The 21674-nt window shown below is 49.1% G+C and overlaps 1 protein-coding gene across 1 annotated transcript; it reads right to left on the bottom strand.

Annotated features, from left to right (window-relative positions):
- Positions 1-8800: 8800 nt before the first annotated feature.
- LOC134413700 (uncharacterized) lies at positions 8801-19675 on the bottom strand. The gene is made up of 5 exons (XM_063147742.1): positions 19540-19675; positions 16320-16496; positions 15712-15858; positions 9969-10991; positions 8801-9030 (listed from the first exon to the last, which is right to left on the bottom strand). The coding sequence occupies exons 1-5, from the start codon at positions 19673-19675 to the stop codon at positions 8942-8944; spliced, it is 1572 nt and encodes a 523-aa protein (XP_063003812.1). The 3' UTR covers positions 8801-8941.
- Positions 19676-21674: the final 1999 nt, after the last annotated feature.

Here is a 21674-nt window from a genome sequence, read left to right as displayed (position 1 = left end):
AGTGTAGTGTGTACTTTGAATTTAAATGAAAGCCTGATATCATCCTGTGCCGAAAGGCAAGTTATTTCTACAGGCTGTATTAAGGTGAAATTACACCAACAGTCTGATTCATTTAGGCCATCACAGATTTCCTGGTGTTAATATACACCAGGAGAGGTTGAGACACCAATTTCATTTTGTCTCTCATAAGCCATCCCATTTATCATCCGGCACCCTACCTTGATTTCTTCTCCTCTGATCCCTTGAAGCATCCACAGTTTCTGTTCCTGCCATTCCTGTTCCTCATATACCTGATCTCCATGAATTACTACAGTGGATAGGTTTAAATCCTTTATCTCAGAAGGTTTTCCTATGGATCGTGTATTGGAATATGGCTCCCAATATTACCAGTTAGATTGTGCCTGGGCCAGTCTGACCCTCGCTGCCGGGCCAAAGGCAGCAACTGCGATGTATCACCCCAGAGATACCTTGGCTTGCTGGTGGTTGCAGCTGGGCACTGAACAAGTCCAGGCTTGTTAGGAACCCCGTTTACCTGAGGAGGAATAGCTTCAAGCGATGGTGAAGAGAAAAAGGAGATGATTCTGCTGGAGGGTTTAATGTCCAGTGGTTTATTCCATGGTTACAGAGGTCTGAACGTGAGCAACTGCTCCAACAGAATCTCCGGCCGCATGGTCTCATTTACCTTTTAAGCTCAGGGACAGGGGGAGGGGAGGTACAGGTGAGCCACCAAACAGGTGAGAGGGGCAGGGTCTCAGGGGAAGATGACACCCAGACAGGCCAATGACCTCTGGGCAAAGGGGCATCCTTTGAACTTGACCAACCACACGACGCCTTGCTGGAATGTTAAGCCTGATCGACAGGACTCACTCAGCATGGGGGCAAGGGGGAAGGGATACAGGTATAGGCACACCTGGGGAAGTGACCTGGAAGTCCAAAATGGGACATTACAGCACACCACAACATCTCCCCCTAGTTTTGTTTAAAAAGAAGAGGACTGTGTTTGTGGTGCAGAATAATTGCCAAACCATGGTTGGTAAATCAGTTCTTCCTCTACAGGAGGGTTAGTGTTTTCCACTGAGGCTTCCAGGTCATCCATTGGAGCACTGAGGGCTTCCAAATAGTAGACTTCAGGAGGGGGAGATGAGCTTGAAATTAACTTGAGCACCATGCGTTTGATTAGTCCAAAAACAATGCTAAAAACTACAATAACTATAACTAAAATAAACAGCACTAAAAACACACTTTTCAGAATAGATCCCAACCAGCCCGAGAGTCCCCAGCCTTTGAACAGTCCATTCAGCCAGTTGTCAGTTTCTCTGTAGATGTCCAAGAGCCTTTGTCAAGGTAGTCCATATGTGGTTTGGGCTGAGGGACTATGCAGGAGATCGCAGGTGGGATGATCACGAGTAGGACGAGAAGCAGGCTCGGTCTCATGGCGTCTCGAGGCTACACACGAACAGTGGGATCTAAACTGGTACAAAAACTTGAAACAAACATATATTACAAACTATTCCAGATAGGAGGCTTAAATGGAATTTCCTCCAGAGAACGCGTGCGGCGTTTTCTTCTCCAGGCAGCATGAGCAACCTGGGGTGCTTCTGTAGATTTCTCTGAGACCTTGGGAACATAAGGCTTTACCAATTTGGAAGGAACCCACCTTAAACCAGAGAGGGGGGGCACACAGGCGTATCCATGTCCCCAAGTAACCAATTTGTAAGGTCCCACCATTTTCCAAGTCTCAGGGTCCTTTACTAAAACTGGAGGTTTCTCTTTCATTAACTTATGATTGCTCCCCCCATAGTGGCGTAGGATGGGTGGGTTCAGGCTGTCAAAAGAACAATTCAGAAAATTGATTGTGAATAGTGCCCTGGATAACCGGATGTGGGGAGGTTCTACCTTCAGAACCTGTTGTTGCTGGTCCAGGACCCTTTTAATATCACAGTGAGTTCTTTCTCCAATGGCTTGACCTGTAGGGGAGTAGGGGATGCCAGTTTTGTGCTCTACTCCCCATTGCTGCAGGAAGCTCCTGAATTCCTTGGATTTATAAGCAGGCCCATTATCAGTTTTCAGCTCCTTGGGGATGCCCATGAAAGAAAAAGCCCGTAAGAGGTGCTTAATAGCATCGATAGATGATTCTCCTGTGTGGGCAGAAGCATAGACTGCTCCAGAAAAGATATCTACACTAACATGAACATATTTCTGCCGTCCAAAAGACTGTATGTGTGTTACGTCTGTTTGCCACAGTTCACAACTGTTCAGTCCCCTTGGGTTTGCTCCCATACTCACTGCAGGGAGTGCATGTTGTTGGCAATTTGGGCATGTGGCCACAATCGCTTTGGCCTGTTCTCGAGTGATGTTAAACTGACAAACCAGGCCAGGTGCATTTTGGTGGAAAAGCTGGTGGCTGATTTTTGCCTGTTCAAAAACATTTGGGAGAGTGGCCATCACTGCAGGTGCAGCAACAGCATCTGCCCTTCTGTTGCCTTCAGCGATAAACCCTGGCAAGTCAGTGTGTGACCTGACATGCATCACATAAAAGGGTTGCTCTTGGTGAGTGACTAACTTTACCAGTTTTGAGAGCAATTCGAAAAGTGCGATGTTAGACACATCTTGCAGTATTGCTTGATCTGCCCTGGATACTACTCCTGCCACATATGCAGAGTCTGTAATCAGATTAAATGGTTCTGAGAACCTTTCAAAGGCCCTAACAACCGCAGCAAATTCAGCAACCTGAGGTGAACCTTCCACCTCAGCAATGTCTGTCTCCCACTGCTGGGTTTGAGGATCCTTCCAAGTCATAACAGACTTGTGGGACCTCCCGGATGCATCTGTGAAGACAGTCAGAGCCCTTTTTAAAGGTCTCCTACTTAGAGCACTTTGCAATTTTAAGGTAAATTGAACATCTTGTTCGAACAATTTGTGAGCGGGCCGTGCTACCGAAATTTGTCCTGAGTAGGAATCCAGAGCAAACTGCAACACTTCATTTTCTTGGAACAATTGTTCCAGCATTTTCATAGTATTTTGGCCTGATTTTAACTCAACTGGAATGTGAATGAACTTAAAATCACATCCTGCTAACTCCCTGATCTGGGTCCTTGCTTTCCGGATCAGTTCTGCTACCAGCTCCTGAGGCTTTGTCAGTCTCTTGGACCTTTTGTGACTGAGGAAAACCCATTCTATGATCAAGAGAGGGTCCCTCTGGTCCCGGTCCTTTTTTGGTGTGTCCTTTGCCTTAGGTGTTTGTTTTTCCTCCCACTGGAAAATAATTCCATGGAGGTGTGGCAACTTACCTAGGATGATAAATTTGAATGGCAGGTCAGGCCGGCATCGGTTGGCCTGTCTTGTGGACGTTGCAATCTGGATCTTTTCTAGAGCTTTCCGTGCCTCTGGGGTAATAGACCTAGGAGCACCTGGGTCCTCTCCCCCTTTCAATAAATTGAAAAGAGGGGCAAGGTCTTCGTTAGTCAGACCGAGCCATGGTCTTACCCAATTCAAAGACCCACACAACTTGTGGACATCCGCAAGGGTCTTGATCCTTGGATTGATTTCTAGTTTTTGAGGAACAATGGTCCTATTTCCAATTTCTAAGCCCAAATACTTCCAAGGTAGCATCTTTTGAATTTTCTTTTCCTGGAGCTCGAACCCTGCAACAATCAATGCATCGATCATTAGGTCAAGCGCATGTGTGAGTAAATCATCATTGGGGGCACACACAAGGATATCATCCATATAATGATAGATGATGGCCTTCTCTGCGGCTGCACATACTGGGGAAAGCAGGGAAGAGACATACCACTGGCAGATAGCTGGAGATACCTTTAATCCCTGAGGAAGAACGGTCCAATGGTACCTTTTCATAGGTGATTCCATATTAATGGAAGGAACTGAGAATGCAAAATGCGGTGCATCGTCAGGGTGCAAGGGGATTTGGAAAAACAATCTTTAATGCCAATAACCGCTAATTTCCAATCTTTCAATGCTTCCAAGGGGAAGCATTGTTGGGGATGGCACACCAGGTTGGGGAGAACCCATATCTTCAATTACATTATTAATTTGTCGGAGGTCGGGAAGAAGTCGCCATCTCTTTTTGTCAGCGTTTTGGATGACAAACACTGGAGAGTTCCATGGGGACATGGTCTCCACAATGTGGCCCTTTTTTAGTTGCTCTTCCACTAGTTCCTCAAGCACCTTTATTTTTTGTTTACTGAGCGGCCACTGTTTCACATCAACTGGTTTGTTTGTTTTCCACTTCAGTTTTTGGGTGGGGCGCTGTTGTTCAATGACTGCTGCGCAAATATGCTGTGGAGAGTCTGGAATATCAATTGTGACACCCCACTGGGCCATTAAATCTCTCCCTAACAAAGGTTCCGAATAATCCAACACAAATGGACGGATATTTGCCAATTGTCCGTTTCGTCCCTCAAATTGAATAGTGCTTTTGGATTGTCTTGCCAATTGCAGACCTCCTACACCTCAAAGATGACCTGCAACATTTTGCAAAGGCCAATGTGCTGGCCAGTCTTGTACTGGAATCACTGTGCAGTCTGCACCTGTGTCTACAAGCATCTCAATGCGTTTAGACTCCCCACCCCCACTGACATTACACCATAATTTGGGTTTGTCTTTCCCAATAACTTGGACCCGGGCAACTGTGGGCCCTTGTTTTTCGATATTTTCAGGTAAAGATGGCACAGGGATAGCTTGTGCAACAATTTGTCCCTTGGGAAGAAACAGGGGTGGGTGGAAACAGTACAGGCCGAGAACAAATTGCTCAGGATCTGATGTTGTCATTCCTGGAGCAATTTTGATCTCTTGTGGTGTGTGTTTGGTGTCCCCAATGACGATGTACTTACAACGAATTCAGTTCCAAGTACCCTTCTGTTCAGGATTTACAGACACAAAATGCCAATCAGTGTCCTCCAGGTGGAGTGACTCTGTCAGCTGCAACCTGTAAGGCTCATTGACAGAAGACATGGTTAACACAGGATCACTTAAATCATACACAGTCTTTGAAGCACCTGCTTCACTTACACAAACATTAATATTATCGCGCGCTTGATTTGTTTTGCTACCCTTCTTCCCTTGGCCTGCTCTTTTTGTGTCTGCACGCCTGGCAGGCCGGCGCTCCCTTTTCAGTTTTTTTGTTGTTGTTGACCCCCAGGGAGGGCTTGTAGTTCTCCTCCCCTGCCATTTCTAAATTCATCAAATTCCCTTTTCAGGCGGCACTGGTTACTCCAGTGCCCTAGGTTGTTACAAAGCAGGCATGGTTTTGTGGGCTCAGCCATTGCTGGTCTCCGCTGCTGCCCAGGGTACTGATGTGCTGAGGGGAAAGGCGCAGGGCTGGCAACGGCAACTCGCTGGGGTGGTCTTGGCAGCAGCCTTGGTCTGGTGTCTTCAGCTACACTCATCAGAGGCACTTTGCTGTTACAGACTAGAAGCATATCTTTTAGGGTAGGAGAAGGTTCTATATGAAGGCTCAGGAATGCCTCTTGACACTGTTCATTTGCATTTGTAAATGCCATTTCCTCTAAAATTGCTTCCCTAGCATTCTGTTTTTTAACTTGTATTTCAATGGCTCTAGTTAACCTTTCTACAAATTTCAAGAAAGGCTCTGATGGTAGCTGTTTAATTTTACTATAGGGCTCAAAAGGCCCCTCAGGTTGTAGGGGAAAGAACGCCTTTTCAGCTGCTTCCTTTACTTTCTCGAGTGTTTCTGCAGGAATTGCAGTAGCTTGGATTGAGGGAGAAGACCATTTGCCCTCACCACAGAGGTGCTCAATGGTGATAGGGTTACCACTGTTGTCTTTGGCTGTGTTTGGATCAGCATGCAAGCCTGGGAGAGCATCTTTTAGCATTTGTTTCCATGCTATTTCCCATAATTTGAATTCCGTGGAGGTCATGAGACAGGAAAAAAGCTGTTTTAAATCATGTGGAATCACTACAGTCCTACTCAGTTCAGAATTTAAAAGGCCACGGAAATATGGACTGTGTGGACCATATTCTTTATGAGACTTACAGATCTCTTTAATCAATTGTCGTCCAAAAGAACTCCAATTAGCAGTTGGGTTTGCTCCTCCCTGAGCTGCAGGCTGAAAGGTAACAGGAGCTAGTGACAACATGGGACTATGCATTGAATCTGCTGTTCCCTGCTCTGTATCCCTTGAAACAGAAGCATTGGGATCACAGACACAGGTTTCAGGACAGGCAGTGGGTGTGTCCCCACCGTGGGAACCCGGGGAGGGGGCGGGGACAGGGGGACGGTGGGGGGCGGGGAAACCGGGGGAACAGGGGGCGGGGTCAGGGGGCGAGCAGGAGGCGGGGGCACCTGGTGACATCACGTCAGCAGACGCCCCCTGGGAGGAGTAGAGGGGTGGAGCTGAGGGTATTGCAGGAAAGGGAGGGGGAGGGGGGAAGGTATCACGAAGAACAGGAGGAGAGGGGGATGGGGCTGGAGTTTTGGGATGGTTAAGAGGATTTTGGGAAGAAGAAGACCAGGTTTGGGAAGATGCCATGTGGCATCCACCATCTTGTGGACCCCCGAGGGACTGGGGGCCATTTTAGGCATCACTGCTCTCTGGAAAGCTAACACGTGCTGTGGGTTTCAGAGGAGGGGACACAGGGGATTGGGAAAGGTTCCACGCAGCCTGGCCAGGGCCTTATGGACAGGGCAACTCAGGCATTTCAACAGACTCCGGGAGTCGACTTCCCAATGAGTTTGCTCTCTTTAAAATACCAAGTTTTGGGGTAAGAGGTTTAGGAGTTTTAGAGCTAGGAGAGGGAGAATCAGGGAGAGCAGAGGTACATGGCTTTACATTTGGCTTTTTCTCCATTTCCTTTTGTTTGAGCAATGCTGTTCGAATTTGTAAACTCCAAAACACAAATTTAGCTGAGGGTGCGTTGCCAGACTGTCCTAAGGTTATCAATTCATTCCCAGCTTTATCCCTGAATTGAATATTGTGGATTTCTTCAGGGGAGATTTGTGGGAAGTGGAGGAAAAGCCATCTTATAAACTGTTTCAATTTTCCCTTTGAGAACTTAACATTACCACTGTCTAAAATGCTAACAATATTATAATACATCCCTTTTTGTACAATGCTGAGTTCGAATCCATGTTAGATGTAAAAAGGCAAAGTACTAAATCCCGCCTGACCAAAAACAAAGCCAAAATCAGCTACCGATTTCTAAAAAAACCCCACAGATTGGAAAGCGATAACGAGCAGACAAAAGCTTCACAATGCAGCTGTATATACTGCTTTTAAAATTCCCGGGCAGCAGCAGCAGGGCACGCCCTGCCGAGCCGAGGCAGAAACAAAGCCTCCCCCGCCGTGGAATGCAGCCCCCCCGCGGAGCAGAGAGAGCAGCCACGCCACGTGACAAGCTGAAACTGAGGGCCCCCCGCGCCGCGTGTGCAGAGAACCCCCCCTCTGCACAGAGAGAGAGAGAGAGTCCCCCGCGGCGAGAGAGCCGAGAGCCCCCCCCTCCCCCGCACAGAGAGAGAGAGAGAGAGAGAGAGAGAGAGAGAGAGAGAGAGAGAGAGAGAGAGAGGGATCCCCTGACCACGTGGAGAGAGCCGAGCATGCTGCGCTGCAGAGCCGGGGGGAAGGGCAGAGAGCTCCCGCTCCGGCCCGAATTTCAAAAGAGAGTAACACACGCAGCAGAAAGCTAAAAGCTAGAACGCAATGAATTCCCGTCTGTGGGGCTGCGCAGCCAAAAATGCAAAGGCAAAAAGGAACAGAACTCACGGCAGAGTCTGTTTTTGAGCTCCTGCTCTACCAAGAGCAGAGATACTCACCTGAAATGGAAGCTGTAGCTGGCTGGGTACAGGCAGGTCTCTTCACCGGAACAGGACCTCTCTGTGGGAGAGAGAGGCTACCCTGTCCTCCCTCTGGAAAATCTGCTCACCAGAAAGGAGCTGGGCTTTCCAGAGGCGCTGAACAGTCCACGAAACTTCTTCTGGGAATATTCCCAAAGTCTCTAGCTGAGGGCGATGCAACCAAAGCCCCTTTCAGCTGGATGCACGGCTGCTAAAAGCTTCTCTGAGGTACTGAGAGTCCGTTCTCGGGCCGCAGAGTCGCTTAGCCCACCTCAGGGACGCCAAATATTGGAATAAGGCTCCCAATATTACCAGTTAGGTAGTGCCTGGGCCAATCTGACCCTCGCTGCTGGGCCAAAGGCAGCAACTGCGGTGTATCACCCTAGACATACCTTGGCTTGCTGGTGGTTGCAGCTGGGCACTGAACAAGTCCAGGCTTGTTAGGAAACCCGTTTACCTCAGGAGGAATAGCTTCAAGCGAGGGTGAAGAGAAAAAGGATGGATTCTGCTGGAGGGTTTAATGTCCAGAGGTTTATTCCATGGTTACAGAGGTCTGAACGTGAGCAACTGCTCCAACAGAATCTCAAGCCGCATGGTCTCATTTACCATTTAAGCTCAGGGACAGGGGGAGGGGAGGTACAGGTGAGCCACCAAACAGGTGAGAGGGGCAGGGTCTCAGGGGAAGATGACACCCAGACAGGCCAATGACCTCTGGGCATAGGGGCATCCTTTGAACTTGACCAACCACACGACGCCTTGCTGGAATGTTAAGCCTGATCGACAGGACTCACTCAGCATGGGGGCAAGGGGGAAGGGAGACAGGTATAGGCACACCTGGGGAAGTGACCTGGAAGTCCAAAATGGGACATTACAGCACACCACAACAATCCCGTATACTGATTAAATGCCTGGAACCAAGGCCATTCAGCATTGCTTTGGATAGAGGTACTGTCAAGTTCTAAAACTTCAGTTATGATTACACACAAAGCAATTCTACAAACTAAAGTATGAACTACTCCCGACCGCAATATACTCATTTTGCCCGAGTAAGTTTTAGTCTCAGTTCATTTTCTCCTGGCGTCACTCCTCAAGGGGTTTCTGGGCCTTCTTCACTCGAGAGTGATGAATTCAGGCGTTCTGCTCCTTGATTTTGATTGCAGTGAAGGTGGTGAAAAGCACTTGGAACGGTCCCTCCCACTGTGGTTCCAAGGTCTTTTCTGTAAGAGACTTAACATATACATAATCTCCATGCTGCATGTTATGTACTGGCCCATCTAACTCCTGGCTCCGAGTTCCAGCCACATGTTTCTCAATTTCTCTGAGCTATTTAAGGCCACCATGTAGGTGGCTAGTGTTACCTCTCCAATGTGGGTGGACATTCCCTTTTGTATTCCATATGGTCTTCGACAGAGTATTTCTTCAGCTTGAGGTTTAGTTCAAATTTGCAATAGTGCTAGTGAAAGAGCTTGGGGCCAGGGTAGGTTAGCTTCCTGCCCCAGTCTTATGATTTGCTGTTTAATCAAATGATTCATTTTCTCCACCTGGCCGTTTAACTGGGGGCGGTATGGGGTGTGAAGTTCCCAGTCTATGCCCAGGTGGCTACTAATCTGTTGCACTATTTTGGAAATGAAATGTGATCCTCTATCCGAGGATATTGTGGCTGGAACTCCGAAGCGTGGTACTATTTCTTGTAATATTACTCTGGTCACTTCTCTAGCTTTGACAGTTCTGGTGGGGAATGCTTCTGGCCACCCTGAAAATGTATCTGTCAATACCAGCAAATACCGATACCCCCCTTTCCTTGGGAGTTCTGAAAAGTCAATTTGCCACTGCTGTCCAGGCCCATGGCCTCTCCCAGTCTGACCGAGTTTCGGTCTGGGGGTATTTTTGGGGTTAGTCTGGAGGCAAAGATCACACTGTTGGGTCACCTGAGTAATAGTGGCATATAAATTCCTAGCAACAATTCTTTCAATCAGGTATGTGTATAGGGCATTTATTCCCCAGTGCGTTTTCTGGTGTTCTTCCCTTACTAGTGACCAGAATAGATGGGAAGGGATTACCAGTTTCTTTTCAATGGTAGCCCACCCTTCCTGGTTATACTTCCCTTTTTGATCTTCAATTAATTTCCTATCTCTCTTATTATATTCTTGCTTACCTTCAAGGGAGATTTGTCCATCTGGAATAAGGACTCCTTCAGTAGCTACCTCACCTTTTGCTGCTTCTTTTGCCTCTCTATCCGCCAGCTCATTTCCTTCTTCCAATTCTGAGCTCACTTTTTGGTATGCCTTAATGTGCATAATTGCTACCTTTTCAGGCAGCTGAACTGCTTCCAGCAGCTGGACTATCTCTTGTGCATGTTTGATATTCTTTCCCTGTGAGGTCAGCAGTCCCCTCTCTTTCCAGATGGCCCCATGTGCATGTACGACTCCAAATGCATACCTCAAGTCTGTGTAGATGTTTATTCTCCTCCCTTTTGCCCTTTCCAGGGCACGGGTCAGGGCAATTATCTCAGTCTTCTGCGCAGAGGTCCCTGTTGGTAGGGGTCCAGCCTCGATTACCTCTCTGCAGGTGGTCACTGCATACCCAGCATGTTGCTTCCCATTGGTAATGTAGCTGCTCCTGTCAGTGAACCAGGTCTCTGCATTGTCCAAAGGAGTGTCCTTTAAGTCTGGGCGGCTGGAGTAGGTAGCTTCAATGGTCTCCAGGCAATCATGGTGTACTGCTTCTCCTTGATTTTCACTGAGAAAGGAAGCTGGGTTGACAATATTAGTCACCACGATCTCTACATCATCTTGCTCTACCATGATGGCCTGGTATTTCAGAAACCTCTGTGGTGAAAGCCAGTGGCCACCCTTTACTTCCAGTACTGCAGAAATTGTGTGGGACACTAGCACAGTCATTTTTTGTCCCAGGGTAAACTTGCGTGCCTCTTGAATATTCAGCACAACTGCTGCTACAGCTCTGAGGCAACCTGGCCAGCCTTTGGCTGTTGCATCTAGCTGCTTAAAGAGGTAAGCAACTGCCCTCCGGTATGGACCCAAGTCCTGAGCCAGTATTCCCAGGGCAATTCCCTGTTTCTCATGGGAAAATAGGAAGAATGGTTTACTCACATCTGGAAGTCCCAAAGCTGGAGCTGACATGAGAGCATTCTTTAGCTGGTGAAAGGCCCGTGAGGCTTCTTTTGTTCACTGGAGATCTCTGCTTCCATCGGCAATAAGAGCATAGAGGGGTCTGACGAGCAGTCCATAATTATAAACCCACAGCCGGCACCATCCTGCCATGCCTAAGAAGGTTCAGAACTCTTTTATTGTCTGGGGTTTCGGGGTTTGGCATATGGCCTCCTTGTGAGCCTGCCCTGAAGTCCATTGCCCAGCACTCACCTCGTACCCCAGGTAGATTACTTTCTGTTTCACTACCTGTGCCTTTTTCTTTGATACTCTTTATCCTTGGAGTCCTAGGAAATTCAAAAGGCTTACCGTCCAGGCCACACATGCTTCCCTCGTCCGAGTGGCCACTAGAAGGTCATCCACATACTGCAAAAGCCTCCCTCCTTCCTGTGGAGCTTCCCGGGACTCCAGATCCTTTGCAAGTTGCTCCCCAAACAAAGTAGGGGAATTTTTCCAGCCTTGGGGTAGTCTGGTCCACGTGAGCTGGGTTTTGCGCCCACTTTTAGGGCTTTCCCATTTGAATGCAAAGATTTTCTGGCTGGCTTCATGGATGGGGAGGCAAAAGAAGGCATCCTTTAGATCTAAAACAGTAAACCAGGTTAGCTCAGGTGTTAGGCAAGTTAATAAAGTGTATGGATTTGCTACCACCAGATACAAATCTGTTATTTTATTGACAGCCCTCAAATCCTGTGCTATCCGGTATGACCCATCAGATTTCCGAACAGGTAAAATAGGAGTATTGAAATCAGATTGGCATTCTTTCAGTAATCCTAACCGCAGAAAATTTTCAATTATTGGGCTGATTCCTTCCCTATCCTCTTTCTTTAGGGGGTACTGCTTGATTCTCACTGGTTGCACTCCCTCCTTGTGTTTGATTACTATGTGGGAGGCATTTTTCGCCCTCCCTGGCACATCAGAGGCCCACACCCCGGGAAATACCCGACCTAGTATTTCTTCATCAATTTCTTCCTTAATGCCACTAGCTGTTAGGGTTAAACTTAATACCTCTATGTACTTTTGATCATTCACCTCCAGAGTAATTTCCCCATTTTTGAATGTAATTGTTGCTTGTAATTGTTCCAATAAATCTCTGCCTAAAAGTGCCTTTGGTGAATTAGGCATGTACAAGAATTTATGAATACCCCAAAGTTTTCCCAATTTATACCTCAAAGGTTTACAAAAATATGCCCTTTCAGACTGGCCAGTTGCCCCCTGCACTACAACATAATAATTTTCCACAGGTACTAAAGCTTTATTTAAAACTGAATATGTAGCTCCCGTATCAACCAAGAATTCCACCCTTTTCCCTTCCTCCCCCAGCCTCACTGTTATAACCAGTGGATCCGATGGGGCAGAATTCCCCGGTCCTCCTCAGTTGTTTTGTAAGTGTGCAGCCATTTGTTGGTCACCCCGTCTCCGTTCTGGGCATTGATCTTTCCAGTGACCAATTCTTTTGCAGATTGCACACTGGTTCCTGCCCAGCCGAGGTGGTCCTTGTCTCGGTGGTCCCTGGTTGTATTTCCTCTGCCTTTCCTCCTGTACCACTGCCACCAACCTTTTCATTCCTTGTTTATAACCTTCCTTCCGGTTACTAAATACTCTCCAGACTTCCTCTAACAAGGCTTCAAGATTCCTCCCATCTGGTCCCCGAATTTTCTGAAGTTTACGCCTGATATCTCCATCAGACTGCCCCAAAAATGAATTAACTAGTTGATTTGTCCCTATCTCAGACTCCGGATCTAATGATGTATGACGACGCATAGTATCCCTTAAACACTCTAGAAATTCAGATGGAGTCTCAGAAGGCCCCTGCATAAGGGAATATAAGGCAGACCAGTTTATGGTTTTTGGAATAGCTCTTTCCATCCCTGTTACTATCCACTCTTGATACTCTGCTAATTTCTTTACCTCTGCTGACACATTAGGATCCCATTCTGGGTCTTGGAGGGGGAAATGTTCTTTTACATCCAGCTGTGTGGCCTTACAGTAATCCTCTGCCAAATTCCCTGCTGTCTTTAAGATCAGCTGTTTTTCTGTTTCAGTGAAAGCATCTAGCAGTAGCTGGATGTCAGCCCAGTCTGGATTGTGTTGTTTGATAACATATCGTAGGTGTTTGGCAGTGAGTATCGGATCAACACAATAATTCCTGGCAATCCTTCCCCATGCCTCTAAATCAAGAGTGGTAAATGGCACTTTAATCATTAATTTCCCTCCTTCTAGTTCCACTGCCTCTCGCAGAGGGGCCTGCAACACTACTTGCCTCCTGGTTCTAGATGCAACTGGACTCCCACAGGTGGGGTGGGTTTTAGTGGATGTGCCTTCCCCACCTGAGTCCTCCTCCTTTTTGGGGAAGTTTCCTTCATCCTCATCCTCAGCTTCAGCCTCAACCTCCCTCCTCCGAGAAAGAGATTTCATCCACTCAAATGTATCTCGTTCTTGCTCCTCAGAATGATATGATCTCATGCACCATTGCCCTATACTGCATGCTGAACAACAGCGATTGATTTGCCCTCTCTTTGCCTTGTTATCCTTTTAAAGGTCCACAGTCCCTCTGCCATTCTTGGTGATTTATTAAAACAAAAAACATATCAGCATACGAAACCTCATCCCATTTACCTTCCAGTCTTAAAAACAACATTAACTGCAGTAAAGTGTATAATCTAGGATTCCAGTGGCTGGCCACTTCGCTCCGTCCTCTAACCTGTATAAGGGCCACCAGCGTGTGCAATATTGGATTAGATCCTTTTTATTCTCAGAGCCCCCCCTGCTGGTGACTTCCTTCCAGTGGGCCAAGATGCACCCTAAGGAGCTAGCCCGAGGGACTTCCTTGCTCTGGTTAGTTCCCATTATTTTCTTCTTGCCCTATCTCGCTTCCGCCCAAACTTCTTTTCACAAGCTTTCACAGTAGTTTCCCAGTCTTCCTCCCACACACTCCAAGTGGCAGGTATCAGATGTGATTTTCCACACACAAGCTTTAAGATCTTAGGTTCTGAATCAGCTTGATCAGAAACCTTTAATCTACACTCGGGGCATGTGCCCTGACGCTTATTAGAACAGCAATACCAGCGTTTCTCACAAACTCTGCACTGCAATAATACCCACGCACTGTACCAGCCTCTTGATGCACCAAAGGCTACCCGAAATTTCCCGCAAAGGCAGGCTATTCTGTTTATTACAGGGAACTCTAAATCCTCTACGGCAGGCTATTCCCAGTCCAGACCTACTATAGTACCAGCTGAAGTCTGGTAGAGCCCCTCTAAATAAACTTGTTTGTCTCCTCTATCTATTCAATAATTCACAGGATTCACAAACTCCCAGGGGTCGAGTCCAAACCACTGGGGCAGAGGAATCCCTTGGGTTCATCTAGCCACGGTGAAAGTGTGCACGAACTACACCACAATTTACCACCTTTACTCAATGAATGTCCTCACCCACGCTTCTCCACTGCTCGCTCTATTTTTCTCTGCTGGGCACTCCCCGCCCCCACAGCCTGCCACGGCCGGTGCTTACTCAGCCCCTCCAGTCACAGGTAGGAAACTCCCCCTCCCTGCACTGTCGAGCACTGTAGATCTACTCTCTTTTATATACCATACACTTATACATTTGCACGATTACAAACACAGTGCACTGATCACATAATGCATTAACCATACAGCAACACAGTGTCCGGACACCACACACACACACAAACAAAACACACATGGGTTCAGCAGTTCTGCCCCTCAGAACAATGAACCCCCAATACACACATACAAGGGTTCACTCGACCCACCCCTAGGGTTGCTAGCGGTCTGCCCTATCAGAACAATGAACCCCGTCTCTAATATAGCTGCTCCACCAGCTACACCCAGACGTCTCTGAGTGATTTACTCCCTAGCTCTCTTTTCTCCTGGGGGCCCCTCAGTACATACCGTATTCTCCTTCGCATACCAGCAGGTCCTTGTCTGTCCTCGCAGGAGAAAAGTCGAGATGAGCGGAGCCTCCTCCAGGAAAATCCTGGGGCACGCCTAGGAGTCCGTCTGTTTCCCCCTGCCCCTGCGGGGACAGAGACGGAGATGGAAGGTATCTCTTCCTCCTGCTGGGCTCGCCAGAATGTTTTGCGGAGAAAAGAAGAAACCTGACAACTTTGCAAAAGTTGTAGAGCTTGGTATGTTTATTAAAGCGCTGGATGCATGCGGAGTTTGCTCTCCTCAAAAGGCATGCGTGCCTCTGAGGATTTCAGGTCTCCTTTTATCTCCCCTTCCAAATACATATGCATACAGTTTCACAATAGGTTCATACATATTCATTCTGCGTGACATTTATTGCCAGTTTCTCTTTATCAAAAGAATTCCTAGATCAGGGCAGATCGACCTTATCGCTGTCTCTTTTTTTTTCTCTGTCTCCTCACTATCTCTGCCCTGCAGTTTTTCCCTTCAGCTATGGCCTTACAGACTTTTTACCTCTCCTAGACACTTCACCTAATTCAAAATGGATTTTTACTCTGTCTCACACCCAGCAAAGGAAAATTATGAGCAAGGGAAGAGTAAATTCTGCACAAGGTAAAGTCTTGAGAGCAAAGTATCTGCCTTGTAGATGTGCTGCAAGGGACAATAATAAGTAGCATCATTGTAATCTCATTATTTATAAAAGGTGAAACACTGACCTCTTGTGTAACATAGCCCAGACAACTTATGGAAAGTAAAACATTTTAAAAGAGCAAATCCATGGCCAGAGTCACATCCAATGTACGCAGCTCGTTCCTGGCCAGGCGCACCTCCTTCAGTCGTGTCAGGTTGTGGAAGAGCTCAGGGTCAGGCTGTGCAGGTGGCTCAGGTTCTTGAAGATGCTGGCAGGCAGGTGGCCCATCCCGACAATGCTGCCAGCCAGCATCAGGTACTACAGTGTGGAGACCCTGGGGGCATCCCCTGGCTTGGGGAAACACAAGAAGCTTCCCTCAAAAAGCCATTCAGACCCCATTGCCTCCTTCCCCTGTTACTGTGTCTGTTCCTGTGTCCCTGAGGCACTCCCTCCCTATTCCCTGATTGGCCCTTATCTTTGTACTGCCCCGAGACCAGGGTGACCCCGGGCTCTGGGGAGAGAATAACCTGGACCCCCCACGTGTGTGTGCCTGGGACCCGAAAATGTTACCGCATGGCTGAATTAAACATCTGTGGATACCATGCACAGGCCTTTTTTGCTTCTTTACCCTGGACTTTCCTAGCAGCTATTCAGGCTGCAACCCTGCAGCTGTGCCAGGTCACCGAAGGCATCAGCAGGGATGGCCGAGAGCTAGTTCTGTGACAGGCAGAGCGAGTGCAAGGCACTGAGGCCCTGGAAGAAGCATTGTGGGACCACACGCATCCCCTGTGGCTGCTGCGCCTGCAGCTTCAGCTCCCAGAGGCTGTGCAGGGAGCGGAAAGGCGGCAGCTGCCGCAGGTGTGGGCTCAGGCAGCGCAGCACATTGGCAGCAGCTCCAGCACGCCCAGGGTCACCTGCACCAGCTGCAATGCGGCCACACTCACCTCCAGCAGTGACTGCGGGCCAGGGAAAGCCGGCAAAGCCACGGGAGGCTCTGGAATGCCACCCTGCCCAGTGCCGCAGGTTATTCCCGCCCAGGCCAAGGGGCTGGAGGCGGTGACAGAATGACCCACTCAGGAGATGAGGGAAGGGCCGTGGACGGATATTTATAGACAGCAGTAAAGCCTTTGGCACTGGAGGAGCTGGCTGCTCATGGATTAGACAGGGCAACTGTTTGCTGCATGAGAAACTGGCTGATGCCCAAGCCCAGAGAATGCTGGGGAATGGAACTAAATCCAGCTGGGGCCAGTGTAGCAGGACATGTTCCCTGCCTTGCTAATTGGTGAAATAAATCACTAAAGAGTGACACTTGTAGCTGACAATAAACATCTTGCTCTGGAAGCAAGATTGTGGAAAGATAAGCTGGAATTTCTGACAGACACTTTACTTCACAGTCTATTAAAGCTACACCAAACTTTCCCAAAGTAGAAGTTTCTGCACATTCCCTGAAAATGTGTGGGGCTTTTCCCCACAAAGTTGGGATGCTGGTTTTGTGGTTCCGCTCTTGAGAGTTGAGTGAAAGGACTCTGTGCTCACTCTTGCCAGTTTGGTGGTAAGTTACATTGACTCCTTATGTGTATTTTCCACTTTTCTCGAGGGAAGTCTTTTCTTGAACTAGTAAGGGGAGGAGCCGCTTGAACTTACTTTCTAGACGGACCCCTTTTGGAGGTTTCGTCCCAAAATTTACCCAAAACCAGCACAAACAGTCACAATGAAAACTTCACCAGTGGCACAAATCCCCAGCCCACCAGGAAAAGAAAGAACATGTAAAGTGCTCCAAACATTTGTCCTGTTTTGCTGCAAAAGTCCTGCTGCACACACTGTGCAGTGTGGAAAGCCAAGAGAAGCTGCAGCTGGTGGCAAATCTTGTGACAGAAGCTTGAACTTGTTCTCCAGGAGAGGTTCTTGGGAAGAGCAGACAGGAGAAGATTCCTGAAAAATTGAAATGGCTTCCCAGAAGTGAAATGAAAATTGTGAAATACAAAGCTGTGTTTTGTGTCAGGTACATACAGGCAACGTGTATTTGTGATTGTAATATGTGTGGAAATCAACCATGGGACAGTTATAAAGACAAATTCTAATAATAACTGAGGAAAGTAAAGCATGGAAGAAGGCCTTTGAACCTATCCTTTGTTTGCAATTAACCTTTATAAGTCTTAAGTTGATATAGGAGCATTTGAATTAAAGCATTAAGGATGTTGCTTTTTGACAGGAATTTTCTGCTTGCAGTTAAGCCTTAAAGAGTTTTGCAATAATTACCTTTTGAGGTACAATTTTAGAATATTCCTTGTAGTAAGGATCTTTGAAACTATAGCTTAAGAATATATAAAAAGGAAACATGCTTATCTGACGAAAGTGAAGGGAGACGTGCACATCCTATTGATGATCATCGGTCTCAGAGTTATTGATCCAGCTTACATACTTTTATAGTAGTGTTAATTAAGCTCATACATATTGCAAAAGCTGAGCTCATCATTGGTTACAGATTACATGCCAACCCCTCCTTTGTTGCTAATACCTGTGGTTTCTTGTTGAGGCTAATACTTGTTTCCCACATCCTGCTGTTGACTGTTATTGACCAGCCTCAAGGACTCCATGTTTTCCACCGTGTTTTTCTCATCATTTAACCAAGGACACAGTGTTATTGTTTTTCTCGTAAGGAAAAAGGCTGAGAACTTACTACTTACAGCTGCTTTTTACTGCTTAGCCAGCTGTATATGATCATGGCCTTTTTCTATAAGCCATGTCTGAACAAAGCTCTCCACACTTATCTCACCCCTTGACAAAACAGTGAAAAGCAGCTTGAGAAAGGAAGATGAACATCAACTCAAGGATTTATGGTTTCGACCAAGGGAAGCTGGACATCACTGTTACGTGATTTACAGGCCTTGCAATCAAAAGGTGGACCCACATCTGGAGAACTGTACCTCTCCAGATGGGATACTTCTTCCTTCTTTTGGAAACCAGACCACCACCATCTGGGGATACTCCTTTTCTGGGATACATCCTGAGAAAAACTAAATCACAATAGTGTATAGAAAAACTAAATCACAATAGTGTATAGAATTGTGATGTAAAAATTGGGGAAAAAAACGCTGATGAGTAAAAATTAGGAAGAGAAACTGCTGAGAAAGCTGACGAGTACCCCTATAAATACCTCTGAGCCTCAACTATTGGTGTGCAGTTGGAGGAAAAACTTCCCCCACTGTACCCAGCGCTGTATTGCTCATACTTTACTGTATTAATTAATAAATTGATTGCTGCTTGAATATTGGCCTAGTCAAGCTTCTCATTTACACCAAAATTAAAGAAACAATCCAAGATATTTTCCTCTATTAATTTCTATTTTCCCCTTTTCCATGTTGCACTACTTCTCCATCCCATTCATTCCAAATGCACCTCATCTCTAAAATCAGTGACTTAGCAAGTTTTGGATACTCTAAAGTACCATGAGCCACACAAAGTTTTCCTTCCCCTGTTTTTACTGGAAAGCAACACTGGAGATGTAAGTGCAGTGCTGGGCTCAGGTAGGAATCCTACCCCAAGGGAAGGTGGCCCGACAGTGTCTGCCCCTCAGCAAGGATAATGCACAGCAGCAAGTGCGGGGATCGCTGTGCCAGTGTGCAGGAGTCAAAGCTCTGCATGTGGGCTCAAGGCTGCAAAGTTCCCATGTTTGGACAGACAAGGGGGCTGTCGCCGGGGTGCGTGGGGCTCGAACGTGGGGCTTGTGGGGCGAGCGGGGAACAGACACGGGGACAAATGGCCCCGGTGCTTCAGTTGCAGTGGCGGCAGCGGCGGCAGCAGCAGCGGTGGCAGGAGCAGTGGCGGCAGCAGAAGTGGCGGCAGCAAAGAGATACTTTTGAATACTCTTCCGCTCTTTCTTTTCTCTCTCTCTCTCCCCCCCCTTTCCCGCAGTAGGGCGCCCTTCTCTCAAAGTCCCTTGCCTGGTGTCCCTCTCCTCTCCCCACCTCCCTCTCCCCGTGATGGGCCGGGCCATGCCCCCGGCCTGTCCCTGGCCCTGGGCGGGGCTGCCCCGTGCCTGGCCCCGGCCGTTCTGCCATGGTCTTGCCTCCGCCCGGCTCTGGCCGTACTGGCAATGGCCCTGCTGGGTGGGCATCAGTGCCTGGGGTGGCATCGCCGCCCTTTGCCTCCGCCTGGCCTGAGCGTGGCCCCAGACCCGAGGCAGGGTCCAGTCCCAAGCCCGGCCCTGGCTCCTCCTGGGGCCCACGGAGGACACACGCGGCGTGGCCGCTCCTGCCGCCTCTGCTGCAGCTTCTCCAGCCCGAGCTCCACCGCTCGGCAGCGCGGCCACCGGCCCCGAGCCTCCTGTGCCGCGTTCCGAAGAGTGAACACCTGGGCATGGTCGGCCCAAGGCAGATGAGGGGGCTTGGGGGCCTTTGCTGGCCCCGGGCTGAGTGCTGACAGCCGCGTCCCACCCTCAGAGAAAGCACAGGAGGCTCTGCAGGAGCAGCACCGGCTGGGCTCGCTGCTGGGGCGCGCTCCAGGCAGAGCCATGGAGCAGAGAGCCCCAAGAGTGCCCAAGCTGGCCTGGCTGGAGGAGAAGGAGGAAGAAGGCCCTGGAGCTACATCCCAGAACAGGAGACTGAAGAGGTGGTGGCGTTCAGTCCACCGCAGGAGGGTGAGTGGCGGAGCTGGGCTGCAGGGCTGGAGCCTACAACAAGCTTGGCCCCATGCCATGCCATGCCATGCCATGCCATGCCATGCCATGCCATGCCATGCCATGCCATGCCATGCCATGCCATGCCATGCCATGCCATGCCATGCCATGCCATGCCATCCCACATCCCATCCCATCCCATCCCACATCCCATCCCATCCCACATCCCATCCCATCCCATCCCACATCCCATCCCATCCCATGCCATCCCCTGGGGAAATGCCAACAGACAGGATGGAAGAGGGGCCGGGCAGACACCCCGCAGTGGCCGTGTTCCATCCCCCTGGAGCATCCCGGGGCTCTCCCTGCCTGGGGAGTACAGAGCTGGGCTGTGTTCTCCAGCCTCTCCTGCAGCCCCTCATCTCTGGCTGCGCTCGCTCTTTGCCAGATGCAGCCCTGGAACTCACACAAGAGCAAGAACACACCCGTGGCCTCTTCCGAAGAACAGCACAGGTACCTGCAGCCACCCCCACCTGGGCTGGGCCTGCTGTCCCTGCTCAGCCCAGCACCATCTGTGGAGCGCTCCATGCAACATTCCTGGCTTCTTGCCCTTCTGCTACAGATGGTTGTCAAATTCATGAAGAGGATTTGGGAGGAAGAGACCAGCGTCATGGGCACCATGGTCAGAGCGTACCCTCCCATCTTCAAAACCAACACCAGGGCTGCCCTGCTGGATATGCTTGTGGAGGAGGGTCCTTCCAGTCCAAAGCAAGTAAGCAGCCTGTGGCCTGGCTTCCATCCTCCCAGCAATTGCTTGGCTTCCCAAGCCACGCCTGCTGCTCACTGTAAGCCTTGAGGCCATGGCAGTGTGGTGGCAAGGCAAGTACTTTTCTGGGGCAGCTGGGCACATGACTCCCTCTGGCAGCTTTCCAAGTCTCCCCTGCCTTCTCCAGGTGCCCGCCATGGTGAGGTACATCCACCAGTGGCTCGTGGCCAATGATTCTGCTGAGCACAGGCTGGACCAGGCCCTGCTGAATCTCACCAAAGCACACCCGGATGACGCAGTGGTGATGCTCCTGGGTGTGGCCCCGTCCTGTGACAGGTATGGGGCCCATGTGCCCAGACGGCTCAGGCCTCCCAGCCCATCACCCTGTCCTGCCTGTCCCAGGTGTCTGACCAACAGAGAGTTCCAGGGCCCCCTGGCTGCTGCCTTTCCCAGCCCTGGCACGTCAGCCCCCGAGCCTGCTGCCATGCTCCCTTGCTGCCCCTCAGGGGCCTATCCCCACAGGGCTGGGCTGACTGGGTGCTGCTGGCAAGGGCCAGTGAGCTAAGCCCAGGCCCCTAGGGATGCCCAGGCCACAGTGCTGTGTCTGAGACGCCCCTGAGACAGAGCTCTAACCCTGCAGAGCTGCCATCACCATGTGGAAGAGCATCATGTGCTTGCCCAGGATTGTGGCGCCAGTGCAGCTGATCCTCCTGGATGTGCTGGGGAGCTGGCCAGAGTGCAGCACGTACA

This window comes from Melospiza melodia, unplaced genomic scaffold, assembly GCF_035770615.1.
Source record: "Melospiza melodia melodia isolate bMelMel2 unplaced genomic scaffold, bMelMel2.pri scaffold_48, whole genome shotgun sequence".
Classification (NCBI taxonomy): domain Eukaryota; kingdom Metazoa; phylum Chordata; class Aves; order Passeriformes; family Passerellidae; genus Melospiza; species Melospiza melodia.
The sequence above is the reverse complement of the archived record's forward strand: the minus strand, read 5'-3'. Positions and strand labels throughout refer to the sequence as shown.

Bases quoted from the DNA above. Each gene is read 5' to 3' on its own strand.
- LOC134413700 (XM_063147742.1), bottom strand. From the start codon at position 19,675: ATGCCACCCCAGGCACTGATGCCCACCCAGCAGGGCCATTGCCAGTAC. The intron at 16,497-19,539 runs GCATGGCCCGGC...CCTGGCCCGCAG, and splicing joins GGGCCAGGGACAGGCCGGGG to TCACTGCTGGAGGTGAGTGT. The intron at 15,859-16,319 runs GTGTGGTCCCAC...TCCACACTGTAG, and splicing joins GCAGCAGCCACAGGGGATGC to TACCTGATGCTGGCTGGCAG.